Here is a 12,917-nt window from a genome sequence, read left to right as displayed (position 1 = left end):
CCCCCCCCCCCCCCCCCCGCACACAAGCCTCCGGCCGCCAGTGCTCCTCTGCTCTTCTCCAGAGAGCTTGCAGCGGGTGCACGGGCTCCTCCCTCCCTGTCCCCGCAAAGACACTCTGCCCGCTGCCCGTGGGGGGCCGAGGGACCGGCCACTGGGCACGTGGGCAGGGCAGGGTGGCCGTCTGTCCTTCGGCTCAGGAAAATCTGCGGCCCCCGGGCGGCAGATGAAGCCCAAACGCGGCGGCACTGGCGCGAATGCCATCTGGCGCTCCGAGGAGGCCCCCACGGGAGTGGGCAGATGGCCAGCCGGCCTGATCCGGGCCAAGCCACCCCGAAGGGGCGTCAGAACCAAACGGCCGCCTGTTGTGGGGCGTCTGAGGCAGGTGAAGTGTCCTGCCAGGTGGCCGTGGCCAAGAGAAGGAGCGCTGGGAAATGGTCTGGGTGGAAGGGCAAGAAGGGAAGATGTGCAGTAGTCCAGGGCCACACTGGGTCTGCCTCTCCCCCCGCCCAGAAAAAGGCCCCCCCCCCCCCCGCCAAGCGCACAGAAGAGGCACGGACACGGGCGAGGCGAGGCGAGGAGAGGAGCAGCGGACAGCCCTCAGCCACAGGACGGCCAGCGAGCGGACGTGGCGCACGGAGGCCACTCATCTGCTGGCACGGCTGCAGGCCGGGCTCCCCAAGGCCCCCCGTGTGGAATCCGTTCCCCCTCCCGAAGACCCCTGCCCTCCTGGGGGAGCTCAGCCCCTGCAGCTGCGGCCCTCCAGACTGCAACCCCTCTAGGAAGCTGCCTGACGTAAGCAGGGCGACTCTTGGAGGGTTCGGCCAGATTGCTCCTCGGGGAGCGGGAGAACCCGATTATCCTTTCTAACTGGCTTGGATCCAGCTCCGCCACAGAGGGACGAGGCTTGCTGGTCTCTTCGTTCCTGATACTTTCCCTTGGCTGAAATGCATTTAAGCTCACAGTGGGAAGGTAGAAAGCTGCGTGGCAAAGAGTATATGCAATGGGGCTCAATAAATGAGAGAAATAAAGTTCTTTAGCTTCTTCCCCACTGCCAGCTTTTTACAGGTGGGAAAGGTCGATTCTGCGCCAGGTATTTCCTGCTGAGCTGGCAAGCGACCGGAGCCGAGCAGTCGCGTGGGAGTCCCGCGCCTGCTCCCCCTCCCTGGGGGAATGACGCAGCCGCCCAAGGCCGCCCCATGGCAGTGCCCACAGCAGCCTCCCCGCCCGCGGTCCTGCCACAGCCGCGCTGGCAACTCACCGATCTGCACTTGCTCGGGCTGGCTGAGCGACACAAACGCGGACGTGTCATCAATCCAGGACACCTGAATATTCCCTGGGGCGAGAAAAGCACTGGGTTCAGCCGCCAGCAGTTCCTCGGGGTGCCGTGCAGCCGGGAGGGGGCGCTGCCCCACGGGTCGGGTGTTCCGACTCCCCGTGGGTGGTGCGTCCCGGGACGCTCGCATCCTTTTCAGGCACGATGGAGGGATGCGGCCCCCGTGCTACAGCTGCCCCCTGAGCGCAGGCCTGGAGAACCGTCAGCACAAGCGAAGCCACGTGTGGCCACCCTCAGCCCCGCGGTCAAGCTGCCCCTGCGGCCACTTGCCAGCCCCCGCCTCTGGGCAGCTGTCCGAGCCCCCCTCGTTTCTTCTCTGGGGTGCCGGGCCCGACCGCACTTCCACAAGGCCGCCCGCGAAACCCACCGTTCCTGGCGAGCAGAGCAGCGTGAAGGACGGAACCTAAGGAGGACACGATCCATGCCCCAGAGGAGTCACACGCGGCTTTGCCTGGCTACTCACCAAACGCACTGAAGAGCTGGTAAAGGTCGCTCGTCTTCCACTCTTTGGGAAACGTCACGTAAAGGACGTGGTCGCGCTTAGGCTGCACTGCAAAGCCCACAGAAAGCCCGTTAGCGCCGCCAGGATTTAGGTCTGCTTACTGGCACTACAGTGCCGTCTCTCCTTTTCCTTGTTGCAAGGAGCTCAAGGCCGCCCACAACAACCCTGTGAGCTGATGCACGGCTGAGAGTCCGTGTCGGGCCCAAGGTCACCCCGTGAGCTTGGCGGCTGCGTGGAGACGGGGGCCCAGACCTCCCCGGTCCAACGCTCTGGACTCTCACGCCCCTCTGCCCCTGCGAAGTGCAGGCACTGGCGAGCACCCAAGCAGAGGCCGTGCGAGAGGGAGCCGTGTTGGACCTTGCAGGCAGAAACCGCGGCTTTCGCTACGAGAGAAAGCAGGTCGGCCCAGTGGGCCATTGTGCATGGCTCCCCCCACCTGGCAACCTCCAGGTGCCCGAGACCTCAGCCCCCATCCTCCCCAGGCAGCATGCTGGCTGGGGAGGATAGGAGATGCAGTCCAACACAGCGGGAGGGCACTGGCCTGCAGAAAGCTCCTTCGTGTGCCTGCGGTCCTGACCGCGGCTCCGCTCCTGGGCTCCAGCCGCCCCCTCTGCCTCGGCCCCCCTCGCGCCAGCATCTGCGCCAGGCGGGAGGCGGTCCGGGCGGAGCTCTGCTTCCCCGTGTCCAAGGCGCAGGCCTGGCCTGCTCGGTGCAAAGAACCCCCAGGGCTTGCGGCCCCGCTCTCCTCTCGGCTCCCCTCCCGGCACGGGAAGAAGGGGGGCAAGCGCCGGACTCGGCTTCCGGGCTGTTCTCGGCCCCCGCACCTCGCTCAGGTGCACCATGCTCCCCAAAGGCAGCTGCTTCGCCCGAAGAACACGGCACGGCCTCATGCAGGCGCCTACAAATACCGGCCCGGCAGTGCCGGCCGTGGGGGAGGATGCGCCCGTCCGATGCGCCGCAAAGGCGATACTTACAGTCCGGCCCTCCCAAGTTGAGGTACGGAATGTCCATCACCCTCATCAGAAACAATCTGAAGTGAAAGGGAGAGAGTCACTTGCATGTTTGGACCAACTGGCTCTCTTAAAAAAAAGAGAGAGAGAGAGAGAGGACCATGAAGTACCCGTATCGCACGCGGCAGCCCCAAGCGCCAGAGCTGCAGTGCCCTCCGATGCCGACGCCGCCCGCTCCCTCGTGAACAATGGGCGGTGCTTTACTCTGATTAACCAAAGCACGCACAATCGTCAGAGACTCCAGAAAAGGAGCCCGTGCAAAGCAGCACTGCCCGCTCGGGCTGCATCGTCCCCAGCCGCTGCCCCGCAGAAGCGCAACCACCAGGATCTCAACCCTGAGCAAAGAGCTGCATGGTGATGCCAACGGGCAGGCTCAGGAAAGCTCCGGAAAACTGTATCGGGACGGCTCCGGAGGCTGAAGAGCTGAGCTACGAGGGAACCACAGCATGGAGCAAACTAGAACCAGTCAGCAACAGCCTGGTTCTTTCCCGAGCCATTTTTCCTCAAGTCTCAAGAAACCCTTTTCCTTTTTGGGGGGGCGGGATTCCTAAGTGAGGCTCCTGCTTTTGGCCCCTGTATCTGTCCCTTGTGTGGTCCCAAAAGGAGGGGCATGGAGGGATCGCCGCCACTGAGCCAAGAGAGCTACATGTCCCCACGGCACCCTGGCAAGTTTTGAAAAACAGAGGTTACTTACTTGTTGAAGAAAGGTTCTATGAGCTTTGATCTGGCAGAGACATGAGGTTTTGGAGGGCTGAGGTATGAACCTGGCGAACAGAAAACATTGAAAAACCCAGACACAGCCAGTAGAGGCAGCAGAAAAGAACCCCCCGGAAGACTGAGCTGACGGCAACGTACCGAGGTAATTCGCCATGGAAATGAAACACAGGCCAGTAATGTAAGCGTCATATCCAGCTTCGTGGAGCTGCTCGGACGCCGTGTTGTAACTTGGGAACCCTTCGGCACTTTCTGAGGAAGAAGGAATTGCGCCTTTCACTCAAGGGGCCTCCTCAGGAGGAGCGACATTCCATCCAGACACCCCCCTTTCGGTGCCAACTTCCCCCTTTTCTTTGATCCCCAAGCTTACACGCGCTTGTTTTGCTGGCTACGAAAGCACAGAAATGTTTCTTTACTGCGCTCCTATTCCTACAGAAATTTAAAAGCTTTACAGTTGCAGAAGAAATGCAATTGGGCCCTTTGCCTCGGACAAAACGGCAGCAGAGCCTGCAGATTTCTTCTGCGACGGCTGCCGGCGCAGGCCTATCTCCGTGGCGCATGGCACAGGAGCTCCACGCAACGCGCAGCTTCAGAGTTGTGGAGGGCCGGTCGGATCTACCCCACCCACGGGAGCAGAGCCTTGTCACACAGCTGCTGCCACCCGACGGAAGCCCATAAATCCCGTGACCCCGGAGGACCCTCGGCTCGGCGGCACCACGTTAGCCCCGCGATGCAACCCCGTTCCATTACCAACTTGGGGAGGGTTGAAGGGCGTCTCTTTCAGGCGCTTCTCCAGCTCGGCGAGGGACGTGTTGCTAACGATTTCCTGAAAGCAAACGGCAGTTGGGGGATCAGGCGTCGAGCCCCCCAAAGGCTCACTGAGGACTGCCACATGGGGCGAGCGCTTGGGAAGGCCACCCAGCCGCTAACGGAGTCTCCTGAACTAATCGGCGTCGATTCAAGGCTGCATCTGGGGCTGCGAGACCTTCCCCCCCGGCAGCCCCACTTTTAGCAGGGCCAAATCGGACGGGTGAGCACAAGCAGCTGCTTGCGCATCCTCCAAAGGGAGGATTCTGCCAAACCTGCCAGTGCCTTTTCTCCCGTCGGGTGAGGCAAAGGGGGGCTCTCAAAGGAACGCAAAAGAGCGCGTGCTGCAGCGTCTTTGCTTCCAGACACAGTGCCAAGCTTGTGGTGCAGGACAAGCAGCGTCTCCCAAAGGAGCCGTGGGGGGCGCCCTGGCGTGGGCCATGCTTAGGGGGCTGGCAGGCAGAGCCTCCTTCCCGTGGGTCCAGCTCAGACAGCTGCCAGAATCAACACGGGGCCAGCCCTGCCTTTGCCGGTGGTGTGAAGGAGCGCCGCCTCTGGTTATTGTGGCGACGAGGCAGGATTTGCTCGGGCTGCTTCCTCTCAAGAGTCAGGCCGCGGGGGAGTCCTGCACCGCAAACGGGCCCCCCGGCAGCGGCAGGTTCGCGCTTACCTTAAACGGGTGGGAGCTGGCCATCAATTTCGTGTCCAGCAGCCTGCAAGAGAAATTGCTCGCAGTAAATAAAGCATCTCCAGCTGGCAACCAGCCCACACGGGCTTGGCTGTGGGAGCAGACTTGCACACTTAAGTACCCTAGCTTATGCTGACGTTAAGTTTCTAGTCCTTAAGAGCAGCCAAGCAGGACTCGGAAGGACAAGGCAAAGACAGAAGCTGAGCGGGGCTCCCAGAGGCTGCAGGGGCGGTGTGTGCACCCCACGGAGCTCCGCCATCCCCTCCTCATCCCACCACCGAGCTGCAAAAGCGGGCGGCGCTGTGACGCTCCCCCGGGTTCTGCTGTTTTGGGAAGAAGGGGCCTGTCCCTGGGAATGCAGCAGGGATCTTGGACCCTAGAAAAGAGCAAAAAGGCAGGTTCCACAGGAGCCTGACGCCTGGCACATCTAGGAAAACACACACAGAGCTGGTAGCAAGGGCCATAACCAGGGATCACAGGCACTCAACTAACCGTGGAAAGGAAGCAGTTCCTACCTTGGAAAGACACACGTCGTCAGCTCTTTGAACTCGCTGAGATCCTAAAATTTAAAGGACTCGGATTACTGGCATGGAGGGGCTGATGTAAACAGCAGTTAATGGACCAGAAGTGGAGGGGTGGTCGTCATCCAGTGAGACTGACTGGCCGGAGTCTCAGCAAAGAGACACGGCCTCTTCATGCAGGCAGGAAGATGGTGCTAAAGAAGCTGCGATGCACAGGCACGGCTGGGAGCCCCTCGGCCAGCGGCCCGCTTCCGGAGGGCCTCCCTCGAGGGAGCTGCCGCCTTCCCGGCCCAGGTGGGACGAAGCCGGCCTCAGCCAGACGGCAAGGCCGTGCCGCCAGGTGACGCGTGGCTCTCCCGATGCGCGCTCAGGGTGGCAGGTGTACGGCGTTGCTTCCCAGGGAGGTGCGGCAGCCGGGCAGCCCCCTTCGCCACGGGGATATCGCCGCGCGGGCAGGAGCTGGGCAGCGGCCAACCTGTGGGGGAAGCCACCGGCGTGGCTTACCTCTGGCAGCGAGCAGTAGAACTGGTGGACGGTGTGCATGACGTCCAGGAGCATGTTGTGTCCGACCACAAGCTTGCCCTGCAAGTCGGAGAACAGAGGGCGTTCAGTGGGCGCGCACACGCTGGCACCCACGGACCGCCCTGCAGGAGGCGGCCTGGCATGACCCCCACCCCGAGCAGACCGCCGGAGCAAAGCCGCCAGGCTGACGTGCGCCCCAACTGCTTCGACAGGCCTTCTGTTCACAGGACCGAGCGAGGCTTTCAGTGTTAAACGACCACCCTGATGTATATAAGCTTTTGCATACGGTCTGTTCTCAAAGACTTCGGGCCATTTATATCCTCCCTTTTCCTGCAAAGAACTCAAGGCGGCTTCCTTTTCCTGATCCTCCCCATTTTATCCTCACAACAACCCTGTGAGGTAGAACTTGCCAAAAGTCATTGACTGGCCCAAAGTCACTTGCTGACCTTCAGGGTGAAGGAGGGACTAGAAGCCGTGCAGTCTGCGTCCCCCTCTAGCACTCCCACTACAAGGCTGCACGGACACACAATCTTTCCATTTTCATAAAAATAGAAATGAGTAAAATGCTAGTGAAAACCCAACATATTTAAGACCATAAGGGCAGAATCCCATGCATTTTTAGACTGAAAGAAAGACAGAGGCCGTGAGTTGCAGGTTTTTTAAATGTAACTTTGCAAAAAAATGTTCTAAAGTGCCCTGGCGAGCAATTTCGGAGTTTTGGCCTCACGCACAACACAGCTGGGGCCGGGCATGTCTGCCTGGCACAGGCACGCCACACCCAGGGCCCGTCACCCGGAAAGCTCTTTCGCTTGTAAAAACGCCCCTCCGAGAGAGGCGATGTTTGAAGGCAGGCGTCGGCCAACTCGTGAGGACGGGCCGCTTCAAACCGCGAGGGCCTCGCCCTTTCAGGGTTTAGAGGCACCGCACTGATGCCACACTGGGGGATCCTCCAGTGGCCCTTCCTTTTTCACTGGAAGTCAACAAACTTACAGAGTTTGCCAGAGCGTGAATGACCCGAGAAAACCCCACCGCGTCCTTCAGTTCCTCCTGCAACAGAAGATGCCAGTCTGAGCAAGAGCATTTAATTGATTTTTAATCCATCTAATCACATTTGAAAAGTGCGAACAAGTTTCCTGCTTGCACATGTTTCTGGCCCATAAAACCCAAAGCACATGAAGAGTTTTAACCTCGAAGTGCCTCAGGGCACCTTAAAGACTAGCGGCTCGTTTCGGCCGGCCTGCAGAGCCACCACCCAGCTCGTGAGATGACGGACCGCCGTCGTTTTCCTCGCAAGGGCTGCCCCTTCCCGTTTCACAAATTAGGAAGAGGAGTCAGAGCCACCGACCTGCAGCTTCGCCTGCTTCTGCTGCTCTCTCTGCTTGCGCTCTTCTTCATTCACTTTACTAATGATGATATAGCGCTCCTTCTGGTGAAGAAAAGCCTGTGTTACCCCCGGCAGAGGCAGACGGGCGCCAAAGGCCACATCGATGGCTATCCAGTTACATCACTTCCAACTCCCAGGGGAAAACAGTCAAAATGACTGGCTGAAGTTTTGCAACAAGCTAGACGGAGGGTGGGGGGTATTTTTAGCTGCCTATTTTAAAAGAATAATATAGATGCTCCAACAATTTTAAAAACAATTCATTCTGAAGGCCTTGCACAAGCGTGCTGCTCCGGCCGTCCAATCTGTGCAGTCTTTTCCGGTCAATCCTCGTATATCGCAGCTGCCAAAGCGCACGGAGGGGAGGTTTGCATACCTGTCGCAGCTGCGCCATTAATGTGTGTATGCAAGTGCTCGCCCATTTATTCCCAAGCTCTTAAACTGGTGCCCTGTTTCCAGGCCAAAAATTGCACAGGCACTTCAGAGCTTTGTTTGTTTTTTCAAGCCTCCGAGGCCGCGGGACGGGACGGGCCAAGCGGGTGCCAGCGCTGGCAGCCCTGGTCATACCACACAAACCCAGCCGCTCAGCCCTAGTCGGCCTCGGCACAGAACAGAGCGCGTTTGAAACGCACAAGTAGCTACCTTCTCCGTTTCCAGAGTTTCAACATGGATGCCTTTTGGATACCTACAGCAAAGCAAGAAAAATACAGATCAATGATTAAATCGTGTTTCAGGGCTGAATTCCGGGCAAGCTTATACTGCACTGGGAGAAGCTATTCAAGAATGCGCCACGTCAGTGTTAATTTTGGAGACTGCCCGGAGACAGCCTGGCAGGGGCACTGCCACCTCGCAAGGAGGTTGAGCGAGAGGTCCTCTGTCAGCCTGTACCCTCCCCGGGGAACTGCGACATGCAAAACAGAAGGCCTGTGCCAAACTTCAAATGTCGGGGCACAGTTTTCCGTTCTGCATGTTCACTGAGCAGGCTGGAAAGCAGTACTATAGTTCGCGACCAAGTGCCAAGTTCATGGAATCTTTTACAGAAGGTTCAGGGGTCCACATCCAGCACCTAATTTCTCCACACTCGGCAAATGGAGCAAAACCTCGCGGAACTGCAGCCAAGTGTGTGACGAGGACGCACGTGTGTGTGTGAACCAGGAGTGACAACAGCTTCCTGGGAAATGCAGCCGGTCCTGCTGCCGCCTCCTCCCACAGACCAAACCCAGAGAGAGGTGCTGAGGTCTGTGCACCCCAGCGAAGTATTCAGGGCCGTTTCTTACAACTCGAGCATCTCCAGAGGCCGCCGCCTGTGCAAAGGCAGGCAGTCCAAGCCCCCCCTCTAAAGGACACTCAGCAGAAAGACGACACAACACTTACTTCCAGCTCAAGGTCTGGTAGATTAGTTTCCTCTGAAACCTGCAACAAGAGAAATAACTTGACTAAACTTCCCAGGGGGAGGCCAGCACCCCACTGTACTTCCTCTCTGCCCTCCTGCACATGCCGTGACATTTCTGTAAGATCGCTGCTGTGCTTTCGGGTGAACTGACCCCGTACATGGCTCCAGCTCCAAATTTGTGCTTCCTTCATTCTGTAAGAGATCTTCTATTCTTTCTCTGAAAAGAGGGGAGAGAAATGGGACATTAAGCAGCTGCTTTTTCACTGGTTTCGTCCCACAAACACCTGAAACCTTACAGAGGACGAAGCCAGAAGACCGACTGCAAGCGCCCCACACGCGAACCAACTGAAGCAGGCCGTGGAGGTGCTTGCTCTGAATCCACCCGAAAGAGCGAAGCTTCACAAGGTCCCACTTACACCACTTTCTCGATGAACTTTTTCTGGTCGTCTGGAATCTTCACGGGACACTTGGTGGCTCTGGGAGACACGCAGGACAAAGCCCCCAAAGTCCCGTTGGCCTGGGAGCGCCTCTCATCGTGCTGTTCCCGCAGCTGCCTCTCCTCCTCTTGATTTAAATAAGGGATCCCTTGAAAAGAGAAGAGGGTTTTGCAACCAAAGCGGGTGGCGTGGGGAATCGGGTGGGGAAGCTGTCGGTTTAGGAGAAGGTGCTTCTCTGGGTGGGTGTCGATCCTGCCTCCTGACAGAGTGCCCCCCCCCCGTGGGCTGGCTCTCATCTCCCCAGGCCGTGTGGCCAGGGGCCTCGACGAAGCCTCAACTGCCACTGCCGCACCTCCTAATTTCAGGAGCCCGAGAAGCACTGTGGGTTGTAGGCAACGTCTTCAAAAAAGGGCACTGTGCTTGGGATTATGCGGTGATGGAGAAGAGCAGGCCAGAATTATGGCTGTGGAAACATCAGATACATTCCCCTAATCCTGGTGAAACATTAAAAAAGGAAGCTTACCATTGCGAAAAACTTTATTAAAATCGAATCCCTGGTTTGCTAAAAAGTCTATACTTGAACTCTGGAAGAAGAAACAAGATAGCCATGTGATGGACGGCAGACATTACTTGGCTCTGGTAAAAGTACTCTGCTTTTAAGCTGCTAAGAAAGTAACATGCACAATGCTAAGCAGTATCTATCGACCAAGATATATTCAAAGAGCAGAGACAGCTCCTTCTGCATGGCAGATCAGGACTCCCTTCCTAACAACAGCACCCATGCATCACGTTCGAGCATTACAGGTACGCAGAACCGATCTTGTAATGAAAAGCTTTGCTTTGGATTCCCCCTGCGCCTGGAGAAGCAGTGCTGAGGGAGAGAGAGAAGCTTACGAATTAATTCTCTTACTAACCTGACAAACGAACTTGACATCTGGGGATGTTCTATTGAAAGGTTTGGGGAAGATGTAGAAATTAAATGATTTTGTGATGTATCTAGGAAATACAAAGCATTACAAGTCAATTGGACATTCAGTATGAATATACCTAGATTTAAAAGTGCCAAGAAGTCAAGGAAGCAACATACTTAGATTCTGTCTGATCATATTTAAAAGTGCAAAGGCCGAACTGGAACAGCAAGAAATCCATGGAATGCTGCAGAAGGCAGAAAAAACACATAATTCCAATGTTTACACATATTTTCCTTTTGGCCCTGTTCTTGGTGTCACAAGCTTATCTGGACCACAGACAGATATCACACCTCCAGAAACCAAACATTCAAATAATAAACACTGTGATGAAAAAACGTAAGAGTTTTCTTGTACCTTTTTAAGCTTCTGATACCTTTCTTCAGGCGTGTCAAAGCCATTGGTTAATGCACTAACAGATGGTCCGTCGCTAATTCCTAACGATCACAAAACAATGTTTTTAAATAAACCTCTTGAAATTAACAAGCAAGGCACAGAAGAGGCTCTGGGTTTCCCTATCCTATATGTGTTTGAACAGAGAAAAGCACGGCCATCTAAACATACATCTGTTTGCACCCTTAATCTGGAACTATTGCAACCAATGTGCTTAATGTTTTGCAGTAATGTCCTTCCTTTTTTTTCTAAAAGTGTATCAAAATCATTTTTCTCTGGCATCCATGAGACTGAACATGTGTCTTAAACAAGAGGCAGCACCAGAAAAGAGCAGCATTCTATGAGTGGCACTATCAATTTTAAAAGTATTATCACAGCTTGGCCACATGTAGCAAAATGAGAACTTTCCAGAAAAAGGATCAATGCAAAACTGCATTCAGATCTTTTACATCAAACTAGTACAAAGAATTCCACCAAGTATACACTTGGCCCTGCAGTACCTGAAAACTCTCCATCAATAGCCACAAAATCTGCATCTTCAATAGCTTCATAAACTTTGCTGAGATTATCCTTAAAATCTGCAGGGGAGAGAAATCAGACCACGCACAATCATGTGACAATCAAAAGTGAAAGCGCCCCACTGATGCAGGTCAAGGGTCTGCCAGTCCACGTTCTGCTCATGGGAAATCACAAGCTGGACGACTGCAACAGCGGCGCCTGCCGCAGTGCCCAGCGACTGGGGGCCAGAGGCATCCTGCGGAGAGCCATCGGGACTAGTAACCCTGCTAGTTCCCTTGTAATGCTGTCCAAATTGGGGGCCGTCGCTGCATCCTGTGGGTGTAAATTAGGCACTGCGTGGGTAGCTCATGCCTTTCACCTGCCCCGAATCTGCCACCGCTCAGCTTCGAAAGAGGAATCCCCGGGCGCCAACATCATGAGCCCATTCCTGATTTGGGGGAACCAGCATCGCACGCCGGCCGACCAGCACGGCACGGCATGCCCTGCGGCCAGGCTCCCGGGCGGCTGGGGCAGCCTGGCCGTGAAGAGCCCCCTCCGGCATCGCCTGCCCCCCTCGATCACCTTCCTCTGCTGGGAACTATCTGGCCAGGGCGACTTATTTTATATTGTTATTTCTTGTATTTCTTGTATTTTAATATATGTGGTAAGCCGCCCCGAGGCTTCGGCGAATGGGGCGGCATAGAAATGTTTTAATAAATAAATAAATAAATAAAAACTAGTGCAGCTGACATGGGGGGGGCGTCCCTTCTGCCCTTCCTTCCCCCTCCATCTGCTTTCTCTGCGGTCTTCCCCGGGTCGCATCACATCGCACGCTGCTGCAAGACTGCAAAGCCCCTCGGGGCGCGCCCCCCTCGCCCTGAGCGATGCCCAGCAGGTGAGGTCCCGCGCCCGCTCGTGGGAAAGAGCACTCCAGGAGGCCCCGCTGCGCGAGGCTGCGCGTGGCGGGGCTTTCCGAGGCTCGCCTGCGCAGGGCGGCTGCGCCTGCCCACGGGAGGATCGGCGCGGCCACGCGCATCTCCGAGGCTCGCGTGCGTCGAGACCCGGGCGAGGGAAGCTCGCTTCAGGCCGCGCTCGCCTCCGGACACCGGCCAGCCGAGCCGCCGATGCGCGGCCACGGCCGCTCCAGCAGTGCCGGCAGCCGAGCCCCGGGCCCTCGGCGGAGCCCCCGGCGACTGCGGGCGAGGCCGGGGCGACGGGGACCGGCCGGGGGCGTCAGGATCCGTCGCGCACGCACCGACCCTCTGCCCGGCCGGCCCGACTGCAGAGGATGCGCCGCACGCCTGGCGCTCCGGTCCGGCTGCAGTCACTGGGAGGAGGGAGCGGAAGAGCCGCCGCGGAGGCGAGGGAAGGCACTCTGCACATGCTCAGAGGCGCCCGGCGCGGAGCCCCACCGGCCCCAGACTCACTGCTCCTCGTTATCTCCATCCTCGCGGCCGGCCGGCCGGCGAGCTCTTCCGCGGGCGGCGGCCTCCACCGCCTCTGCCCGGGCGGGTCGGGGGCGGGGGCGGGGGGTCGGGCCAGGCCAGGCCGGCGCCTCCGCTCGGGCCAGGCCGCGTCGCGAGCACTTCCGGAAACAAACCCCCGCCCCGCCGCGCGCGTCACCGCCGCGTCATGGCCCACGTGCGCCCCGCGGGGCGGGGCGGGGCGGGGGAACCGCAGCGCCGCGCATGCGCAGCGGCCCCGCCGAAGCCGCCCGCCCGGGCCTCTCGGAGGCTCCGAGGCGCAGGGG

General features: G+C 57.9%; 1 protein-coding gene across 1 annotated transcript in view; it reads right to left on the bottom strand.

The window, feature by feature from the left end:
- Positions 1–12,693, bottom strand: part of PARN (poly(A)-specific ribonuclease) — a 15,835-nt gene extending 3,142 nt beyond the window's left edge. The window contains exons 1-21 of the mRNA XM_044433376.1: positions 12,595–12,693; positions 11,170–11,247; positions 10,634–10,713; positions 10,396–10,463; positions 10,223–10,304; positions 9,832–9,892; positions 9,288–9,456; positions 9,023–9,088; positions 8,853–8,891; positions 8,121–8,163; positions 7,443–7,523; positions 7,088–7,144; positions 6,080–6,157; positions 5,570–5,613; positions 5,037–5,079; positions 4,310–4,385; positions 3,701–3,811; positions 3,540–3,609; positions 2,810–2,865; positions 1,797–1,883; positions 1,259–1,333 (exon numbers count right to left, since the gene is read on the bottom strand). Of these exons, the coding sequence (XP_044289311.1) occupies positions 1,259–1,333; positions 1,797–1,883; positions 2,810–2,865; positions 3,540–3,609; positions 3,701–3,811; positions 4,310–4,385; positions 5,037–5,079; positions 5,570–5,613; positions 6,080–6,157; positions 7,088–7,144; positions 7,443–7,523; positions 8,121–8,163; positions 8,853–8,891; positions 9,023–9,088; positions 9,288–9,456; positions 9,832–9,892; positions 10,223–10,304; positions 10,396–10,463; positions 10,634–10,713; positions 11,170–11,247; positions 12,595–12,613 (1,483 nt within the window). The 5' untranslated portion in view covers positions 12,614–12,693. The remainder of the gene's footprint in view (positions 1–1,258; positions 1,334–1,796; positions 1,884–2,809; positions 2,866–3,539; positions 3,610–3,700; positions 3,812–4,309; positions 4,386–5,036; positions 5,080–5,569; positions 5,614–6,079; positions 6,158–7,087; positions 7,145–7,442; positions 7,524–8,120; positions 8,164–8,852; positions 8,892–9,022; positions 9,089–9,287; positions 9,457–9,831; positions 9,893–10,222; positions 10,305–10,395; positions 10,464–10,633; positions 10,714–11,169; positions 11,248–12,594) is intronic.
- Between the last annotated feature and the right edge of the window lie 224 nt (positions 12,694–12,917).

This window comes from Varanus komodoensis, unplaced genomic scaffold (assembly GCF_004798865.1).
Source record: "Varanus komodoensis strain SLA01 unplaced genomic scaffold, ASM479886v1 scaffold26, whole genome shotgun sequence".
NCBI lineage: Eukaryota > Metazoa > Chordata > Lepidosauria > Squamata > Varanidae > Varanus > Varanus komodoensis.
This window is presented reverse-complemented; position numbering and strand designations above follow the sequence as displayed.